The sequence below is a fragment of the Leptopilina boulardi genome, unplaced genomic scaffold, assembly GCF_019393585.1.
Source record: "Leptopilina boulardi isolate dan_hultmark-lab unplaced genomic scaffold, ZJU_Lbou_2.1 LbouV2_278, whole genome shotgun sequence".
NCBI lineage: Eukaryota > Metazoa > Arthropoda > Insecta > Hymenoptera > Figitidae > Leptopilina > Leptopilina boulardi.
Window position 1 is genome coordinate 6322015 of NW_026137838.1, and position 22797 is coordinate 6344811.

The 22797-nt window shown below is 26.3% G+C and overlaps 2 protein-coding genes across 3 annotated transcripts; one reads left to right on the top strand and one right to left on the bottom strand.

The window, feature by feature from the left end:
* Positions 1–352: 352 nt before the first annotated feature.
* LOC127281808 (regulator of G-protein signaling loco) lies at positions 353–15170 on the bottom strand. Of its 2 annotated transcripts, XM_051305719.1 has the most exons (13): positions 14178–15170; positions 13472–14080; positions 11693–12346; positions 7493–7600; positions 6917–7141; positions 6514–6734; positions 6139–6331; positions 4962–5171; positions 4078–4351; positions 3163–3308; positions 1941–2169; positions 1741–1832; positions 353–1433 (listed from the first exon to the last, which is right to left on the bottom strand). In XM_051305719.1, exons 1-13 carry the CDS (start codon positions 14775–14777, stop codon positions 924–926), a joined length of 4071 nt encoding a protein of 1356 aa, XP_051161676.1. In that variant the 5' UTR covers positions 14778–15170; the 3' UTR covers positions 353–923. The 2 variants fall into 2 exon arrangements, with proteins under 2 accessions (XP_051161676.1, XP_051161677.1); XM_051305720.1 differs by lacking the exon at positions 4962–5171.
* A 1943-nt stretch (positions 15171–17113) lies between these two features.
* On the top strand, positions 17114–22494 carry LOC127281812 (uncharacterized). Its single transcript, XM_051305727.1, has 11 exons — positions 17114–17321; positions 18338–18481; positions 18634–18837; positions 19131–19206; positions 19547–19722; positions 19859–20111; positions 20198–20371; positions 20495–20530; positions 20605–20640; positions 20713–20810; positions 20882–22494. The coding sequence occupies exons 2-11, from the start codon at positions 18386–18388 to the stop codon at positions 20984–20986; spliced, it is 1254 nt and encodes a 417-aa protein (XP_051161684.1). The 5' UTR covers positions 17114–17321; positions 18338–18385; the 3' UTR covers positions 20987–22494.
* Positions 22495–22797: the final 303 nt, after the last annotated feature.

Below are 22797 nucleotides of genomic sequence, written 5' to 3' on the forward strand. Positions count from 1 at the left end.
AATAATCAATTGCACAACGAAATAAATAATTCATATCAAATATAATAAAAACCAATTATAAAAATAAATGTACTTAAGAAAGATTTGAAGAAATTTTATGAAAATAAATCTTTCTACAATTTTTTTTTATTAACGTATTTTTTAAATAAAAACTCATAAACAATTTTGATTAAATTACAATTAAAAATTAATCAAATCTTTCTTTAGCCATTAAAAAAAAAAAATAAAATGAAAAATGTCGAAATTTTGTTCTGTCAATTATTAAAATAATAATAAAAATACGGATTCATTCATTTCAATCTTGCATTCTCAAAGAAATTATTTAAGGAGCTTTAAAGGAATAGAACATGTCTTTGAAAAACGCGATTTATATAATTTATTATTGTTGATAAATATATATATATAATATATATATATAAGTAAATTTTTCCTCACTATTATTCACAACATATTACTTTCTTTTTCCTGTACAACCAGGAATAATAACATTCGGTTAGTATTAAATAACTCTCGTTGGTCCCTAACTTAGATATTTATATTATCCCAATAAAAAATAAATGTAAGGCACAAGTCGTCAGTTAATTAAAATATATTGGCATAACTCGAAGCTTGAATACGAATTTTTGTGATAAAAAAAATATTCTAAATCTGTGATAATAGTTGCCAATTTCTTGTTTTTTCTATCACAATATTATTTCTCTCTCACGTTGCACTGATTTTTTTTTTTTAAGTTATTAAATAGTCGAAATATCTGTATAAAAAATACAATATCACTTTGTTAATACTCTTAAGTCATTAATACTTTCCATACGTTAATATTCGATTCTTAATTAAAAAAGAAAAAAAAATGCAATTAGAAAATATTTTTCATTTACGTAATAAAATTTCAGTCTAATAATCAAATTATCTCTAAAAAAATTATGTTAAGTTGTATTTTTTTGTTCAGAATCAATTATTGGATTAACATGATTGATTTGAGCGATTCTTTGAAATGGCCTGGAAGACATTATATAATTGCTTTTTAAAATGGTTGTTTGTAAATTTTTTGGTTTTGGTGGAAGTGGCGGTGGTTTCGACAATTTAGACGGTGAAATAGACGCGAAAGTAGCGCCAAATATATTATTTTGATTATTATTTAATTTTGACGGTGAATTACTATTGCTACCGCTACTACTATTATTATCAACTATTACGGTTTGGTCAATATCGACGAGTGTTCCATCTAAATTGTCAGAATTATCGAAACTATTGCTGCCGCATTCCCTTAATTCTGTATTTCCATTTGTCAGCATTTTATTATTGTCCTGATGACATGTTAAGTTCTGCTTTTCCTCAGAGGAATCGTAAAACTTTGTGTGGCCATCGTAATTGACAGATGTACCCCGTACTTTCCGCATTTTTTTGCTGTCCAGAATTTTTCCATTCTCCTTGTTCTGAGAAGTAAATTATTCACTAATTTAATCTGAACGTTAAATAAATTAACGTATTTTTTGTTTGTTAATAATTATAAAAAGTTATGTTACTTTTTATCTATTTCAATTTATAGTGTTTATATTATATAAATAATATAAATATTAATTTTATATTTATTTTAAGATATTAAAATTTTTTAACTATAAAACTTATTTTCTAAACTTATTCTAAACCTGTGAATTAATTTCAGTTAATTTACCTTTGTTTTTTTTTCTTTTTCAGAAAAAAATTTCAACATTTTTCATATAACAAAAAATTTGTTCCTACCTTTAAAAAATCCGGCAATTCGTAATTAATTTCAGTCCCTCTTTGATCTTCAAGTCTTGATCTTTGTGCTCTTTTCAATCCTTCGTATAGATCTAAAATGAAAATAAATAAATTTCAATAAATTTACTCTAAAACAATAACATTTTATTGAATTAAAAATTATAAATATTTTAATATTAAGAAATATTAAATTTTCTCACCATCGCCATCAAATTTGCTAGGCAATTGAAGTTTAACTCCATTTCTCCATTTAGCGATAAGTGGTGGATAAGAACGAGTATTTTCCTCGTGTCCACAATCGTTCCAAGATCCTTTATCACTGGAACTGACGCTTTTAGATTTTGATTTTTTCTTTCCATGACTCGATGAATCTCTCATAAAAAATTTGTTTGAAAGAATCGATGAACTATCCGATCGTTGGTCATCCGACTATAAAAAAAAATGTTAACAACTGTTAATTATTTAATTTAGATAATTTATCCTAAAATGAACGTGTGAAAAAAAATTATCTAAATTAAATAATTAAATAAATAATAATATAGTAATGATAAAACAAATTTTTAGTGAATTTTTTCACTTTTATAAAACATAAAGATTCACTAACAATTTTTTTTAAATGAATATAGTGAAAAATTTCAGGCATTTTCGGAAAACTTATTATTCAGATTTCCTTTACAAATTGTCGTCGCCTAATTCAAAATTAAGACGATGAGAAGTGGGGATAATGAGTTTTTAATTATGGGTTTGCGACTAGGAGGGAGACTGTGTCAGAAGTATAAATAAAAGGTACAAATTAGTTTCACATTCAGTATTCATTTTCGCAAATTCGAGGACATCATGGCCAGGAAGTGCGAGACAAAATTTGAGCCCAGTGAATTAAAAATCATTGGCTCAAAAATCGTGAAAAGAAGCAAGGATTGGATTAAGCTTCTCAATAAAAAACTGAAACGATCTCGAAAGGAAATCAGATCGGATACGAGGAAAAAGGCGTTATTACAATCTGCCCTTTTCACCGCCAATTTTCAATTACAAGTGCGGAGAAGACTTCGAATTCAACGGAAGGAGAAGAAATCGCCGCCTTCAAATCAACAGGAGTGCAGTGACGTCAACGACACTAAAAAATTTGATCCAGTCATCGTCAATTTCATTGAGAGCTGGGGAAATTTTTTGAGTGACGTTCGGAAGTTCTCAGAGGATGAGAACAATTTGTGAATCAAAGCATATTATGCTTTGAGGAAACATAAATTGAAAATCGGCCCTTTTCAGGGCCAACAAATAATTTTGACGTTGGAATTACTTTGTTCTTGAAACATATATAAATATATATATATGAGTTTTTATTATTTCTTTATTTTCAGATATTTATTGAATTTGTGAATATTTTTAATTAAATTGTGAAACTAATCAAAGAGAATTATTTACCTTACAGGAGCCTTCACTATATTGATATTTATTTGTACTTTTTCCAACTAGCAGTTCCTCAAAGACTTTGTTTGTGATTTCATCCAGTGTTGGTTGACCTTGTGAAACCTTTTCTGATGTTTTTGGCTGAACATCCCGGAATATATCTGTGAGTAAAATTTAATTATATTTTAATACATGTTTTTCTGTTCAATTGACAAAATTAAATCTTATATTATTTTTATTTAATTAATAGTTTGTTATTAATTTATAAAAAAAATTATATTATTAAATTATATAATATATAATTATATTACTAAATTAATATTTTTAATATTTTTGTAGAAATAATATTAAATATTTTAATAATACATATTTGATACTGGATTTTTAAAATTTTACAAGTTTACTTTGTAAATTTAATTTTAAGCAATGTTTGAACCAAAACTATTAATTCATTTTCTAGAAAAAAAAATTATAAAAGAAGTGTAAATTTGAAACAACAATTTTAAAATTAACTTACATAATTATAATAAAATAATTACAACTTATAATCAAAAGAAATTTGAACTCTAAACAGTTATGAACAATTATCAGAAAAGAAATAATTTATTTTAAATATCTTTGTGTTTTTTTTTTTTTTATTAAATTTGTCTATTTGTCAAAATGACATTTTTATGGCGCATCTCCACTGTTAAATTATTTCTACAAAAATATTTAAAATATTGAAAATTTTAAAAAATAAGCTTTGAATTAAAATTCAAAGAAAATTATAATTGAATATATTTATTCTTTTTCTTAATTGATATTTAAAAATGTTAAATATCCTTTTGTAAAAATCCAATAATTGAATTGAAAATTTTAACACAATTAAAAAGTAATTAACTATTTACTAGTTAATAAATAATCTACTTAAATAAATGGATTTTTAATTACCTTCATTATTGGAAGTGAGAACAAGTCTTGTAGGTGCATTTATTGCAGGTGTGTCTGCCGAAAGTGGATGTCCCTCGCCCCAGATTGTTATCAATTCCAATTTGAAACCATATTTATTAAGAAGAGGTCTCAATACTTCTCTTAATGTTCGACCTTTATGAGCAACAACCGTTATTATTCTTCGTGATGGTAAATCGACTTTTAATACTTTCGATGGTACCACTTCAACTTCTTGCCCCGATAATACCGTTGACGGGTACTTCAGATTAATTATCTGAAAAAAGAAACAAATTTTTAAAAATTAAAATCACATTTTCACATTATATATTTTTGTTTATTTTTTTCATTTAAAGCATATTTTAAAGCAAAAGCCATTATTCCTTTAAATAGCTGTGGTTAAGTCCTGAAAATAAGATTTTATACACCCATCACCAAAAAAAAAAAACTACTTTCTTTATCTCGTGCATCCATCAAGATTTTGAAAATTATTACACCTTTCATTTGTGATATTAAATTTCCCTCTAATCAATGATAATTTCTAATTAATATTAATTTCTATTCCCATCTACAATTTTATTTAAGTGGACGCAAAAAAAACCTTTTTTTTCACGTTTATTTCAAATTGCACCTTATGAAATAATAATAATTCTTATTGTTAGTCGAGTGGTGTGACAGTCATGCACATTTCTTTGAATTTGAAATGCAAAATGCGGTGTACTAAATTCGATAATTTTTGAAGCGTGCCGATATTTGAAAAAAAAATTGTTATTAAATACAAATTTTCGATTTAAATAATAAGTGGCCATTGTTGCAAAATTAGTCACAGATTTTTTTTTTTTTTTTTTTTAACAGCTTGCACCAGATGTACAGAAAGTGACACTAACCTCATCTGTGACAAGTACAAGTACGTCATAGTTAGAAAATCGTAGTGCTCGCTTATCGAGTAAACGAGTAACTACTTCTTTAATCGTCTCCGTTTGGCAAGTAGGCACAACAGTTGTGGAACCATCGGGTAATATTACTCGGCACAAACCAGTACATTTCGTGTGTATCTCTTTTGTTTCGTTCGAATGCCCTTCATAGGACGACACAGACTACAATATTTACATACAAAATCGAATATCAGAATTTCAATTCAATTAAAACTTTTAATTTTAGAAAGGTTTCAAAATAATTTTTTTCAAATTTAATTTATAATTAATTTTTCCCAATTTCTTTCAATGTTTTTATACACTTTCAGCATTCATCATTCACGAATTTATGAAAATGGAAAAACTTGAAAAACTCTTATTCACGAGACACTCGATTTTTTAAATAACAAAAATATAATATTGACACTTTTAAATTTTTCTAAAATTGAAAAAATCGAATTTTAATAATAATAATTAGTTAAAAACAAATTTTCTACTTTTTTGAATAAAGTTAAAAGTAACCAGAACCAGAAGTACGAAATTATCAGAAAACAAACATCTGTTGATAAGCAAAACATATCCAGAACTTCCGCTGAGATAATAATATGATGACAAAAACATTCATAAAACGTTGTTTTAAAAAACAAAAAGAGATTCATTATTTAAATTATTCATTCATTAAAAGTATTTTTGATTAAAAATAATCACTATAATGAAATAAAATATCACTATTTAAATTTTCAATCATATCATTATTTGCAAATATAGATAATTTTAACTCTTGCTTGAATGTAATATTAATTTTATAATACTATTTATAAAATAATTATCATTTGTAATTAAATTCACTGACATCTAATTTTAAACTAATTCATAATTTTTAATAAATACTAACAGTTTTTAAAATTATCTTAAAAACCATCAATTAATTAAAAATAATAATTTTATCATTGCTAATTTTAAATACTCTTTTGATGTTAAAACATTCAATAATTCAGCATAGTTCAATTAAATGGTTCTTCAAATAAAAAACTCGAATTTTTAAATTACATGGAGAAAATTGTGATTATGATGAAAATAAATAAATAAAAATTAATCGAGTGTCGCGTCAATAAAAGCGAGGATGAATGATCATTGTATAAGGGCTTACATGCTTGTTAAACGATTGCCTCAATGCCAGATCCCATGACGCTAATGACGATCTACTGCTGGATATAGATATACTGTCCTCATTGTTATTACCCTCCGCTTCCCTTTTAATAGTTGTAAAACTCTTGTATATAGTCTCACTACGACTAGGGGTCTGAACATACTCTGACTCTCCTCGGTCCTTCGACTTTGATCTAAAATAAAAAATTCCAAATACTTTACTATTTTTATTTTATAAACGACAAAAATTTAATAAATTTTTCAAATTAACATCATAGTATTAAAAATTATTTCACTTAAAATATAAATTAAAAACAAATATTAAATGAAATTAAAAATATTTCTTTTTCAAATTAATTGTGAATTTAAAGCATACCTATTTTTTCTATGCCAAGGGAGAATCGATTTCCGACAACGATCTTCAGCGTCGGAATGACTTTTCTTTAGTTTCACACTCGGAGAACTCGTTAAACTTAAATCCCGATCTTCAGTACCAATAACACTGTTTCCCGTTTCCAAACATCGACGATATAAATCCGATCTCAAAAATCTTGGATAACTGTCGAATTTCATTAGATTGAATACTTGCTTTTGTGCCTGAAAACATGAAATTAAATAATAAAATAAATTACTAAAATATTTTATAAACTAACGAAAATAATAACTTTCTTCGAAAATGATGCGAGATCAATTTAATTTCTCGCGGAATTTAATTCAGGAAATATCTTTAAAAAAAAGAAATGAAGGTAAATTGAGATCAATTGAATGTAATAACATACCTGCATGAAGAGATCAGCAGGAGCTGAATTAAGGAGTTCTTGAGTGATTTGTCCAGCTGCATGACTGTCAACATTAACAGGTTCTGCAGCGGTTGCTGATAAATGACGCTGATATATTTGCCGAGCTAATCTTCGTCGACTCGCGAGGTCTTCAGTATCCGTATATCTTTCGCATGCTGCCCAAAAGTAAATATTTTCATGACTAAATTCTTTCTTCAAAAATTCCTGTAAAAGAGAGAAAAAAAAAATTTAGTTATCAACTGAAAGCAAAAAATTATTTTACGATTAAAAATTAAATTAAATTAAAAGTAAATTGAAATTAAATAAATGAAATTCTTTTTTTTATTTTTTAAAAAACTTTTTTTTAACAATAATAATAAAAAAATCGTTGACTAATTTATAGTGACATTTAAATAATGAATTTAAATAAAAGTATTTTTTTTTTAAATTTAGTTTTGAATTATTCATATTTTCTTTGTAGAAAATAGAATATTGTGAGAACTGTAAAATCAACCGTGATGCGTATTTGAATGCGCAACAAATCGTAAAAGTTTATTGACAAACCAGTATACTTACAGCGAAAGTTTGCAATCCTTTCGGATCTCCTAATAGTTTTTCGAAACCGGAAGCCCACGAATGTACATTACAATTGGCAGTTTTGTCACAAGATTCTGTACTTCCATGCTGCAACAAAAAAAAGGACAAATTTAAGAATTATTTTTCTAAAAAATCAAAAATTACACATTTTTCAAAATTATAATAATAAATTATTAATTTTAAAAATTTAAGCAAAAAAACAAATTTCCTCAATAAAGCAATAACTACTAAATAGTATTTTCAATTAAAAATAACTAAAAACTTATTTTCCACAAATGAGAAACTTTTTACCGTTCAAATCGAGTAGTTTCAATTAAGAAATAAATACGTACATTGAATGTCAGATTATAAAGCCTTAATTAAATAATTAGAACGAAAACTTCTCAATAGATGAGAAATCGTTTCCATGAAAACGGATAATTTTATACAGGGAATAAGTCAAGTCCTTGTATTAAATAATCGTGTGTCTTAAGTTAATTACAACAGTATTTCTGTAACAAATTACTTTGCCGACATTCCAGTGTGCAACGTCAGAATGTTGTATATATATATATGGCCAAGTCTTTTGAACGTGATGAGCGTTAATGAATCTGTGGACGTGACAATATACGCCTCACAAAAAATTAATTTAGAAAGGAGAGCTCTGCGAGTCTCGGGCGCATACCCTCGAATTTTATATGTCCAGAAGCAACAACATCAATAATAATAATAATAAGAATCAAATAAAAAGATGTTCTCTCTTCTCCGAATCTGTCGATGCGATTCGAAGAAGCTTCCCACTTCAATTAGCTCCAAATTGGCCTGACCACGTCGATCAAAAAAAAAAAAAAGGGAATGAAAAAAATACCCATGAATAAGAGAAACAAATCTTGAATTAAAAATTATCAAATTCGATTCTTGTAATAATTTAATTTTTGTCTCCTTCTTCTATGAATAAATATAAAAGAAAATAAAACAAAAATTTTTATATAATAGTTATAAAATGCAAAAAAAAAAGAAAAAGGAATTCTTGTAGGAAATTTCTACAGATGGGAAATGTACTGGAATTAACTATAGGATCCCCCAAGGAAAATTATTTGCTATCTGGACCACATGACCGTGCATCGTTCCATAGTGTTTTACCTTACCGATGAACGTTCCATGTTCCGGTCTCTCGTTGCAGTCTTGTAATCCCATTTAATTAACTTGAGCGAACTCGCTCTGAACATCAACAAGCAGCGCGATCTCAGTCACTCGTGTTTCATTCACAAAAAAATCTCGCGAGTCGTTTTTATTTTCTTTTTTTTTTTAATTCATTGAGAGAAAAAAAATCATTGTCATCTCTTTAGAATGATGACGCTCTCTTTATATGCGGGGGGATCGTAGAATAAAAGTATAGATAAGAGCACCTCAATAACTTCGTTTTCCTGCTTGATTAACAGGGGACTCCGCCCAATACTGTCCTCGTTTGTACATGATATTACTGCTGACAAACACTGACAAGCACGTCTCAAAAAGGGTTGCACACCGTTGACAGCCATGCACTCTCGCCACTCACTGCTGGACCAATTCCCCTCTATATATATATATATATTCTATATAAAATGAGACACACAACATACGCCTGATGTACTCGCGATATTACTACCAGGAGTTTCTCTGCCGCGCCTTCTCGATGCTCTCAAGAGTTGAAGTTGGAGCTCTACTTCCCTTCACGGGGAAAGGGGAATTCAACGTACCTACTGTGTCATGAGCCAATGGCGTAGTATTCACTTCATCTTCAAAAAGAAACAATTTATCTCGCGCATATGATTTCACTGAAAAAAATTCTTAATTCACTGAAACAAATTAATAATTTTCATAAAAATTGAGAAAATGGATTTGAAAATTAAATTCCCTTTTTTAATTTCTAAATCAAATTCAATCAAAAAAAAAAAATTACAAACAATTAAATTCCATTGATCTAAACTATTGTCGTTAAAAAAATTAAACGATCTAAATTATAAATGATTAGAAACTAAATCCAAACTATAATCGAAATATTCATTGATAAAAATTATCAATAATCCAAAACTTTGAAAAATCCAAACTATAAACAATTGTATGTTTAAACGATCCAAATTTCTATTGATCCAAACTGTGAATGATCTAAAGTTTAAACAGTCCAAGCGATCATCTAAAAAAATAGAAACGATAAAAATTTTTTAATAATCGATCAAAATTTCCATACGAATTATTATTGACGATCCAAATCATAAATGATCTAAACTATAAACAATAAAAATTGCAAACAATGCAAATTTCCACATTGGAAATTATAAATAATCCAAAACTGTAAAATAATTGAAATTTTAAACAATTCAAATCTCTATTAATCTAGACTATATTCTAAAAATATCTATTGATTTAAATTATTGTCGATCTAAACTATAAACTATCCAAGCAATAAATTATCCAAACTGTAAGCAATGTAAATTATCAATAAACCAAATTTCTATTGATTAGAAAACTAAATTTCAAATCCTGGATTTCAAAAAAAAATTATTTTTTTTAATTTAAAGAAGCAAAACTCAATTTTTTCGATCTTATTGGAAAATCGTGGACGTCAACAAGTCTGGAGTTGAATCAGTAAAAATCAATTGGAAATTGGTTTAAAAAAACGAAGAAACTACAATTAAAAAAGAAAATTAAGAAAGTTGTAAGTAATAATTGAAAAACACGTGGGACATTCCTTTCATGTAAAGAAGGTAATTACTACGCCTATGATTTCATTTCTCCTTAAAAAGAGAGAAAAGATAAGAGGCAAAACCGTAAATCTAGATTATCTATATAGAATTTCCTACCTTTAGAGGCATACATTTACAATTATGGTAAAAAAAATATTTTTTATATTTCATATTTCAAGAAATTATTTTTTATAAATAAAATTCTAAATTAATAATTTTTAAAAATCTTCTAAAAGAAAAGAAAAGATTCAAGATTATATTCTGCGCCAATGATTAACGCTTGTCTGAGTTCCATGCAAGCATTACAAATCCTATAGAAAAGGTATTGTGTTAAAGAGCATTAAGAATTCATTTTTTTCTCTTTTTTTTTATTTGAATCATCTTTTTTTCCTCTCTCTCTCTATATATCTCTCTGACTCTTTCCCCTTTCCTCGACTTAAGCCATATTCTAGGCAGGAAATGATGACGCGTCCTCAATAACGAGTAAACGAAGAGAAACGGAAACCAAGCATCGAGTGTTTTTACCTGTTTTCATATAATCATCATCATTATTATTATTATTTTTCAATGAATTTTCTCTCGTGACAATTCTTGCAGCTTCATAAGACTTGTTTTATTATAGTCACTTGCATTAATTGCACAATATCGTGCGTATACGATGATTAAAAACTTGTAGTACTGAATCAGTGTGTCAGTTACATAAATAATATTAAATGAGTCCTCGGATGAAATCTCATTTAAATAATTGCATTTTTTAAAAAAATTAAAAAAAAATGTTAAGCAAAAAAAAATTATTTTTAACTTTTTTTACGTAAAAAAATGTGAATAATAAAAATTTTTCAAAGAAATAAATTCTATATTATAGAATAAAATTATGTAAAATAACAAATTTTAAATTAAAATTTTTTCGTTAGGACCATAAAGATGCATCAATGACTACATCTTTTAGATCATTTACTTCCTGTCTCATGAATGTTTCATATTCTGAACACATTTTTAGAATACAATGGAGGTACACATTATTGAGACCAGGATGTTGATCCTGTTTTACCCCCGAGTAGCAAAACAGTGGCGTAACTAATAACCAAACCCGTAATTTTTCCTGTTATTTCATAATTTACCGCAAGTGACAAAAAAAAAAAAAAAAAAATTCGCCTATCACTTAAATTTTTAAATTATCAATTTATATATTATAAATAATTAAAATTTATAATTCAATATTAGTAAATAAAATTATAATTTTATTATTATGTAAAATAGCTTTTGAACTGTAAGTTTTCACTCTTCTTCTTTTGCTATAATATTTTTATAAAAAATTCCAAAATCATAAAACATTTATAAAATCTCATAACAGTGCGTGTAATAATTTTACTCATGTTAAATATTAATTTCCAAGAAAAAAAAGAAGACAAAGAAAACTTACTGCTCATTTTCTTCCATAAAACTATTAAAAAGCAATGAAAACATCACATACCATACAATTACGACTGGTACAATCCTCGACCTTTCTTATTTCCTGAAGACTACACCACGGTCTTGTTTTATCGTTTTTACTTGGGAATGAATGCATAAATGTCGTTGAATAATCATCGCCAGGTTTTAAATCCTCCATACTATGAACAAATGATTTTGAAACTGCATAAACTTTTGGACTAAGTTTATTGCACAAACTTAAATCCTCCGTCATTTCATCGCACTGCATTGTATGATTTTTTGCAATTTCCATTGCTTCCTCAAAATCGTGATACATTGTCGATGTACTTCCACAAACAGAAGCCAATGATCCAACTGACGAACTTCCCAACCCCTGCTGCTGTTGCTGCTGCTGCACAAGCATCGAAGCAGATGGTCCCGGGCAGGTGGTGGATTCCCCTCCACTTCTCAATAGCACGCTTTGACCCTCGGAACGTGCGCTAATTGTGCTATGCGACATTGCCAACGAATAACAATTATTGTCATCGGATTTTTTACGAAAGTCCATTGCACTTGGATCAAATGAAAAATCAGAGTCACGTGAACGATTTACACGAGACAGGTCATTCCATCTTTGATCGGTTGTTGCTCGTACTCCTAATCTTGATCCTGATAGTGTATCATTATTCATTACCGAAAGTGGCACAACTCCCGACTAAAAAAATGAAATTTTTCATTTATTATTTTTAATTTTTAAATAATTTATTTAAAAGAAAGAATTTTTTTTAGCTATTTTTATTAATAAAGTAAATAAAAATTTTATAATTGTAACTAAACTATTTGAATAAATTAATTTAAAATTGTGGAACTTTTCGACATAATGAAATTTAAAAAAAAGACCTTGGTAATTAGTGTTTCTCCCTTCATGTGGGAGGAAGTTAATATTTTTTTGGAAAATTACCTCTATGAAAGAAAATTTTTTTTTTGTCAAAGTCTCTTAATTTTTTTAATCACTATAATTTCTCTAGCATTTGGTAATTAAAAAATCTCCATTAAATTATCAATTACTGTAATTAATATTAATTTTAATTAATCACAATTAAGAATAAAAAAACAATTTACTAAGAAATAAACAAGATTTTTGAATTTTAAAAAATATATAACTAAATTTATTTATTACTCTCGTGGAATAATTTCTTAAATTAACAAAAATTTAATTTAAGATGCATTTAACTTGCGAGTGGTAAAAGTAATTTTTTTTTCTTTGTTATATCAAATAAAATATTAATTAATAATACAAAAAATTAATAAACCCAACTTTAAATTTTAAAGAAACTGTCAATTTCAGAAACGACTTGTTTTCATGAAGAAATATCAAAAAAATCTGAATTTCTAATAAAAAACAATTATTTCTAATGAAAAATCATTCTCTGTTAAATTATTAATTAATGCAATTAATATTAATTTTAATTAATCACAATTAAGAAGATACAATTTATCAAGAAAATAAAATGAGCTTGAATTTAAAAAAAAAAAATATAAAATTTATTTATTACTCTCGTGGAATATTTTCGTTTCTTTTCTTACAAATTTCAAAAATTTAACATGCATTTAAAAGTGTCGAAAGAAATCTTTTTGTTATTATATCAATTAAAATATTAATTAATAATACATACAAAAAATTAATAAACCTAACTTTAAATTTCAAAGAATCTTTTCATTTTAGAAACAAAAAATTACTTGCTATGATGTAAGGTAATGTTTTGAGAAATTTATTTCTGAATTTCTAATAAATGATCTTAAAAATAAAAAAAAAAAGACAAAATATAAAATAACATACCCTCTGTGAAATCGATGGTCCGCAATGCCTCTGTGGAAAATCGGCAACAATATTTCTATCCGAATGACTTCCATAATCATCTTTAAATCCAATTCCAGAATCGCTATTACTTGAATGTGCAGTCGATGTACTAATATTACTTGGCTGTGGTGATGCTGTCTCCTGATGACGACGACTCTCATAAGGATTTGCATCAGGATCAACAGTGTCAGAAATATATAATGTTTGAATTGCACCAATTAAACTCACACAACTGTCGGGAAATTCTTGACAAACATTTAATTCCGATGTTTTTGTACATGTGAAACCAAAAACATTACATGTACTTGAATGTACATCATGATCAGTGAGTTTATAGTAAATTGTAAAAACATGACAAGAATTTGAAACAATATCATCTGTATCCTTTACGGATTTTGTTAAAATTCCAAAATACTGTTTATCCTGTTCTGAGAATGAATTGCAAAATATTATTCGATATGATGGATATTCGGCGACAACACGATTCTCAGAATTTGTTAATTTTATATTTGCAACGTGAATTGTTAAAAGTACTGTCGTTGGTGTCCTTTTCTCAGCCTTTAGTCTTTTTATACATTTTTTCAAAACCTGCAAAAAAAAAGAAAATGGGTATTTATAAATTATTTCAATATATAGTAAAAGTAAAACATAACCTAAAAATCATATTTTTCGATTTTTCACTCACTTCCATCATTGAGGATGGATGTAATTGATCAGGAATATCAATTGTTCCCAAATATCCAACAACTGTACGATGAACAATTTTTTCTGAATCTCTTTTATGTGAAACGGGCGGTGGTGGAATTGAACATTGAATTTTATTTGGATGTACACTTCGTCCACTGAACATTGCTCCAGTTTGCAAATCACGAACAACATTTGCAATTCTATACAATGGTTGAATTGTACCAACATTATTGGAACGAATTTTGTGTGAATATTTTTTCGATCTCACTGTCGCTAAACCTTCTTCATCCGATGAGTCTGAATAATAATTCTCAGCAATTTCAAGTCTCAGAATACCTTTAGAATTGCCAATTAATTTGACAACATCGTCGTGTGGTGCTTTACTCACATTATGTCCATTCACAGCGACTAGATAATCACCAGCTCGTAGTCCTGCAATTTCAGCAGGACTACCTTGTACAATACAACTAAGAATTGATGGTTGTTGACCCGATATTGTAAATCCAAAACCCTTTGCACCACGAGATAATTCCACCGCCCTTACACCATAATTAACTCGCTTTTTCTTTCGTCTATTATGCTGCATATTTACCGACATGGTTATGTTTTATTAAACGCGTTCACACGATAAAAAAAAACACACTTATTATAGATACATTAAGGTACGTTTCTTTAAATATCACTAATAATAAGGTAAATTATTTTATTTTCTCGAATACTTTTGCACATAACATAAGGACCAACCAAAAAGGATGCGGCCATTTTGGAATAATGCACAGGATGTTACTCGATTTAATTGCACTAAAAAAAATTTCAATCTTCATAGAATTTCCATTATAATTGAGAAATATCACTGAATTTATTTAAAGATAACAGAATAGAACTTTAATTGAAGATAAACAAAGGGGGGAAAAAAAACTAAAGAAAACAATGACAATACCACCGACTTCTCAAGTCGGCGACTACAGCGCCGCGTCGCTCTGCAAATACCAACGGCATTTTAGTGAAACATTGGAGAAATGTTTGTGGAAAGGGGGAAAGTGTTATTTATGAAAGTCGTTTTCTTTTTAAGTGGCAATAAAGAAATTCAACTTCTAAGCTTTCGTTCAAGAGCAGTTACATATCCTTTATTTCGTGTATCATTCAAATGTATGGATAATCTTTTAGTCAAAATTTGAAATTTAGCAAATTTTTTAAACTTAACCTTCAAAATCACGGTTTTACGCAAAAAAAAAGTGTTAACAATTAAAAAATATTGTTTTTCTGTTACTAATATATTAATATGATTAAAATACAACTTGAAGAATAATTTGAATATTATTAAACAGTAAATTAATCAATATTTATTTATGTAACATTGAATTAGTATTTTTTGAACTTAATGTAATTGCAATTTTCTTGCACTGAAACATCACGGGTTGCCTGATTTCAGGAGCATGATGAAGAATTAATTACCTGATAATTAACAATTTAACTTTTCATTCAATTAATTCCAATTAGAAATAATTAGGTTTTTAAAAGTGAATAAATATATGAATGAAACACAAAAATGGTGTTAATGGAATAATTTTTAAAATATACAAACTAATTTTTTTAATAAAGAGGAATTTAAAAATTATGATATAATGTTTCGCGTTAAAAGACGTAAGTAAAATATTTTTTAAAATAGTTATATTAATAAAGAAGAAATGTTGATTTTACAGTTTAATTAATTTTTTTCATTGTTAATGCTTTACATTCCTATTTTTTTTATTTTTTTTCTTATGATGATTTTTGTTATGCTTTTTTGTATTCTTTTTGGTTTTTTTTGTATGTTTTTTCTCAGATTTTTTCATTCGTCTTTTATCTCTCGTTAGTGTTTTATTTTTTAAATTCCCTTCTCGCTTCTGCTCCGATTGCATAAGTTCTGAATATCTATTAATTAATTATAATTATAAATCTATTAATTAATTATAATGGAACATTTTTTCATGAAAAAAACCTGATAAATTTTTTTTTTTTTTAGAATTTGCTTACAATTTATTACAAATCTTCGCATTCCTTGATCGATAATGATTATTATTATTATTATGTCTTCTTTTTTGATTATCATTCAAATTTGAATTTATTTGATATATTCGAGGATTTTCCAAATTTCTATTAACTTTCATGTGACAAGATTGTATCAATTTTTTTTCATTATTAGAAATTGATGATCTTTTAAAAACTTTATCATCTTCAATTTTCTCAGATGTAATTGAATAAACTGAATTTTTCTCATCTAATTCGTGTTCACTTTTTGGAAATGATGCAGCAAGATCTTCAAGATAATTTGCTTGTAATTTTTCATCATTATTATTTTTATCAAATTTTTCTCTTTTTACACGAGCACTAATTTTTTCATTTTTAATTGAAATTCCATTTATTATTGAAAAATAATTAAGAAATATAATAATAAGAAAATATAATATTTGTGAATACATCAAGTACCATATAAATATACCAATTTAATGGTAAATAAAAATTTTCGAAAATCGTCATTAATGAAAAAATAAGGTACTTATTGTTTATATTTGTCGTAAATATTTTGACATTTTGGTATTTTTAATAAAAAAAATGACTATCGTTATAAAAAATTTGAATTTTTGTTTAAAAAACGGCGCGTATTTTAAAGCGCATGCGTTGTAAAAAAATTTCGCGCGCTTTTCTAAATTTTAAATTTAAAAAAAAAAACAATATTAAATGTTTTGTTTTTATAAACACATAAATGATCATTTTTTTTTTTAAATTTAATTATAAAATTTCCCCTTAATCAACTAAGTTTTGTAAAATTAAATCAAAATCTTAAATTGAGAGAAAAAAAAAATATTCTTTAGATTAAAAAAAAAAATTATTTATTTCTCTTGATTTTTGTTTTTTTTTTTTAATTAATTTTTTTTTTTACTCACCAAACATATATATCCCTTCTCCCATCGTGAATAGACTATAAAGTGCGCAAGTACTCTTGCGCAAATATGTTCAGCTTAACTCTTCCAGGGCATCAAATGCATTTGTACATATAGTTTGAGAGAGTGCTCTGAAAGTATACCATGCTGCCGCGTCGATTATTTTTCTGCATTTTTTTCCATCAAATTTTCCTCACTGGGAGATCTACAGAAAAAACGTGAGCATTATTTTAAAAAAAATGGAAATCCTCCAAAAAAAGAAAGAAATAAATAAAGAAAAATTTTCAAAAAAAAAAGAAATCCTTTTGAAAACATTTTTATTTTATAGAAAAAAAGAAAATAATTAAAAAAATAGTATTGTTTACTTCACTGATAAATCTTTTTTGAAAAAAAAATATTACAATCTTTACATTGACAGTTGTTAATTATTTTTCCCATTAAATGTACAATTTATAATGAAAAAATTCTTTCAATTGCAAGAATTTCTTGGGGGGGGATTTTTTTTTTTTTTTTTTTTTTGCATTAATAGGAAAACCGTCTATGGCGTCCCTTACCGTTATGTTTACTTCAGTTTGGCGTGCTGGTGCAATTATAAGTGCCTCTGGAAACTAGACGCTGTTGGCTTTGTTTTTCTGTAACAAAAAAAAGGAAAATTTATTTTTATTAACATTTTATGACGTGGAATGTGAAAGTTACATTTTTAATTTTACCGCCTAATGTGATTAAAATTATTTCATTTTTGTTTCGGAGTGCTCCAAAAAAATAAATGTGGTTTTGATTTAAAAAGAAAAATTATTTTTTTTTACTGTTTTTTAATTGTGTAATTTGTTGCTTCTTTTTTTTATATAAATTATTTTTCATGCATTGCGTAACAATTCGTGATGTTAAATTTTTTTCGACTAATTTTTCTATTTTTCTCATTTTTATAAGTAGATAAAATATAAAAATAATTTTCAGATACGAATTTTTATTTTGAAATTTGATTTCAATTTTATAATTAAAAAAATTTCAAAATAATTAAAAATTTTTTTTTTTAATTTTGTGATTTAAATTTTGTCTATTTTTGTTTTTAATTTTTTTTTTATATCTGTCTGATCATAAATTCCTTTTTCTACTTGAAGAATTTTTGTTATGTATTTTTTTAATTTTATATAAGATAAATAATATAAATTAAAAATAGCAGATTATTAAATTTAAATTAATTAACAAATTTGTTTTATTTTTTCGTTTTCAGGTGAAGTAAGGTTTATAAATTTAAATTAACATCTTGGGATTAATCGAGATGGCTGAGGGTGGAAACGACAAAGGAAATAATCATATTTCATCAAGTCAAACGGAAATTAATGAATGCTTAGCTAGTTGGTTGACTTATTTGCAGGTGAGAGAAAAATATTAAAACAAAAATTAATTCTAATATTAAATAATTTATAAATATTTGTTTATTTACGAATAAATAAATAAATTAATAATTTATATTTAATTTTCCAAGCGCTAAATAGATGAAATTTTAATTTTTTTCCTTTTTTTCAGATGCTAAACGATTTATGTTCGGCGGGTACAAAATTAGCACAATCTCTTCACGATTCAGTTGCCCAATGTAGATTAACGGGTCAGTGTTTGTCAGGATGGGATGAATTGACAAGAGCAACAAACGTTGCCAGTAACACTGTCAAAAATCATATTGTCGCATCTTTAAAGGATCATGAGATTCTCGAAAATATTGGCGATAAACACGTAAGAATTTCCACTCGCAAATACGAATTTAAAAATAAATAATTTTCTACATTTCTTTTTCCTTCATAAAAAAAAAATTTTTCTTTTTTTCTCACTGTTTGAGAATAGAGAAAATTTTTTTTATCATTTTCGCTTTTCCATTTAAAAAAAAATTTTTTTTTAATGATTTCATAAAATTGAAATTGGAATATTAATTTTTACTTTCGTCTTTCGTATGCGATTTCTGATTTTGAAGAAAATTGATTTTATGCCTACTTGATAATCGACTGTTTTTTTTTTTTTTTTAATTGTAGGACATACTTCGTGACAATCTGTTGACCTTCATAAATCTTCAGTATCAGTTTTGCGTCGCATGTTGCGAATGTCTCGGTAAGTTTATTCACATTCGCTTTATTATTCTCTCAACACGACATTGAACCAGTCACTAAATAAATTTTATCTGACCTCAATATAATCAAAATGCAAATAATGCTTTCCGAAATTGTAAGTAAAATTAAATTTAAGTTTTAGAATTAATTAAGGTCGCTAATGAAATTTGTTCTAATCTGTAATTTTTATAGAAGAAAATTAATCTCAAATTGTAATTACAGAAAATAGATGTGAAAATTGTTTTTTTAAATATGGAGAAATTTTGTAATATTTTTTATATAACATTTTTTTTTTGTTATATATATTTTTTTCTAGCTAATTTTAATTTTAATTTTTACAGGTGGAATGGCTGAATGTTCTTGTTCGCAAGCGGGAAATGTTGAATGTGATATTGCAGCTCTTCAGCAATGTTTTGAACGTTTATATAGTTCACCACCACCTTTAGCTGCATCTACTCAACAATCACAGCAAAATTGTCATAGATCGCCTTTGCCGTATCCCTTGTTTCCACTTCAGGTAAAAATAAAAAGAAAATTTTTAAATAATATTAAAAATTAATTTTTAGAATCCATTTTGAAAATTCGATAACTTTATTGAAATAGAAATTGTATGATCGAAAATTGTTTGTTTTTTCATAAAAAAAAAAAAAAAGTTTCAGCGAAGGTGGTCAGAAACAGCAGCTGCTGAAATGTGCGGTGAAGCAGCATATACAGTGAGAAGATGGTCAATGCCTTGGGACTGTCGACATGTGACAGAATGGTCTCGTCAGGATATGAGAAATAGACTACGTGTACCACTTCAGGATCGTAGCAGGTCTACAACACCTGATTCTATTTGGAAATCAGCAACAATGACAAGTCAAGATGGACTTCGTGAAGCAATTCAACTTCTTTCTTGTAAACCAGGTAAAATAAAGGATATTTCAAAAACAATAATAAGAAAAGAAATAATTTATTACCATTCTATCTAAATTTTCATTATTATTTTTTAGGCGTTAGACCTGCTAATCAGCTTTCGACTTTTGCTAGTCAACACATTCCTGGTGTAACATTGACAACATGTACCTATGAAGCGAGTTACGAGAATTCCATTTGGCCCGATTCTAGAAGAATGGGCTCACCCCGATGTTGGCCTCAAGATTCTCATTCAAGTGATCATTCCGATGGTTATTTTCTTTCATATATTAAAAAAAATATAAATAATAATTTATTAATTTAATAAATTTTATTTAATAAATAATTATTTATATTTTTTTTCTTCAATATTAAAAAAAAAAAAAAAATTTCAGGTCATCGTGATAGCGATCAAAGTGGACATTTGTCCGGTAAATATATTTTGATCAATTTAGAAAAAATTATTCTCTAAATTATTTTTGTATTAATAAGTAATAATTTTTAGAACACAGTGGAGGTGACAGTCGAGAATCTGACGCCGGTAAGAAAATTTGTTTCATTACTTAACGAAATTAATTTTAACAAAAAAAAAAATTGCAATTTTTTTTTTTAGGAACCACAGACGTTTTGCCTTCACGAAAAAGCAGCTCATCTACTGATTCATGCATATCTGCTCATAGTCGTTCAGGTTCAGAAAGCGCTGGCGCTGGGGTAAATAATAATAATTTTAACTAAAAAAAAAAATAAGAATAATAATTTTAAAAAAACGTCTAATTTTGCAGGAATGTGCAAGATCACAATTATATTCAATGTGGAGTGGTGGCGATTTGCCTTTCATAAAACTGCCAGAAAGTACAGAAATTCGCGATGAACATCCACCAGTTTAAAAAATGAAAAAAAGAAAAACAAAAACGGAATTTTTAATTAACTCCAATAAAAATATGGACATGTGCAATAAGTGGGTAATATTGAAGAATCATAAAATGCCAAAGAAATTACTCCAAAATTAAATACAAACGCCCCAATCGAGAAATTAAATGCTCACGATTTAAAAAAAATAATATTAAATACCAAAGACTTTAAACAAAAACTAAAACTTTATAACGAGTGTTTAAAGTTTTAAATTTTTATTAAAATCTTAATTTTTTTTTCAATTTTGTAAAAATCAATTTCTAATAATACTGGCCTTTGGTCTTCAAAGAAGAATGCGAGCTTTACAATTTAAAACATTAACAAAATATTTTAAATTAATCATATTTTATTTATTTTATTCTATCTTAATTTATCCATTCACTGAGAAGGAAAAACTCATTGAGTAATATAAAAAAATCTAATTTCAAGGTGAAAAAAAATTACGGACCAAAATTATTGTTGAATGTAGAATTAAATTTGACAATTAGTCAAAAAATAAATATTATAATTCTAAATGTAAATTTATTATAGAATGAAGAAAAATCGGCGAAGCTAGATTTTTCCAAAGTTAAATTAATTGAAAACATAATTAGCGAAATATATAGCAAATTAGTTAAAAATTTTACTGCCAAAAAAAAATGTTTAACTGAAGAGAGAGAAACTAGCTCAAACTATTGTGAACTTAAGCTTTTCGCTATTTAAATAAAAAAAAAAACGACTGAGATAAAGGAAACTTAAAATTTTCAAGTATTTGCTCAGGTAGCAAATTCATTTTTAATCGTAGTATAAGTCTGTAGAAAATTTAATAAATCATAAAAAAACGTCTTTTTATTCTAAAGAATGACAAAATAAAAAATTGCTTTCACGAACATTTTCTTTAATTAAAAGAAATTGTTTTATTCGAATTTCATTTTAAAATTAAATTTTATAAAATAAATTTTAATAAAAAAATAATTTTTAAATAAAAAAAAAACAATTTTTCAATCAAAGAATAATTTTTTAAGAAAACCAATTTTTAACCAAAAAAAATAAATTTGAATTAAATTATAATTAAATATATTTTTAAAAGTTGGAATTATAATTTTTAATAAAAATTAAAAATTTGCTCGAAAGCAATTTTGATACACGTCATTTAGAGTTGAACTGGAAATATGTCTCTCGTGAATACGAGCTTTATTAAGCGAATGATGAATTTTAATGTGTGATTATATAAAATTAATAAAGAACGATTAATTTCAACAATTAGCCGAGCTAATTGTTGGAAAAAAAAAAATAAAATCTCTTCCATCAACACATTTGATAATCATAATAACGTTAAAATGCTGTCTAACAGCGTTATAATATATTAAGAATTTGTAAAATTGCAATATATAAGTTTTTAATCATCATCTAAATAAATTAGTTAAACTCGAAATGATGAAAATTTCAATTTCTAAAAAAATTGCATTTACTACTTTATATAGAAAGGCAGGCCTCATATAAATGTTCCATACATATATATATATATATATATATATATATATATATATATATATATATGTATGTATATTAATGTGTATATGTATGCTTCTTGTAAATGTGTTTATACGACTGCATTGTGAAAATTTAGTAAACACTCAATAACTTTTACGATTTTAGATTTTCTTTTTCTCTCTTCCATTTTTAAACACCTATAAAAACGTGACTCTTTGGTAAAACATTTCCTATATTTTCATTATATACATAATTTTCTACTTATAAAATTTTTAAAGTTTCTTTAAATTTTTTTCCACTCTTTCTATCTCTT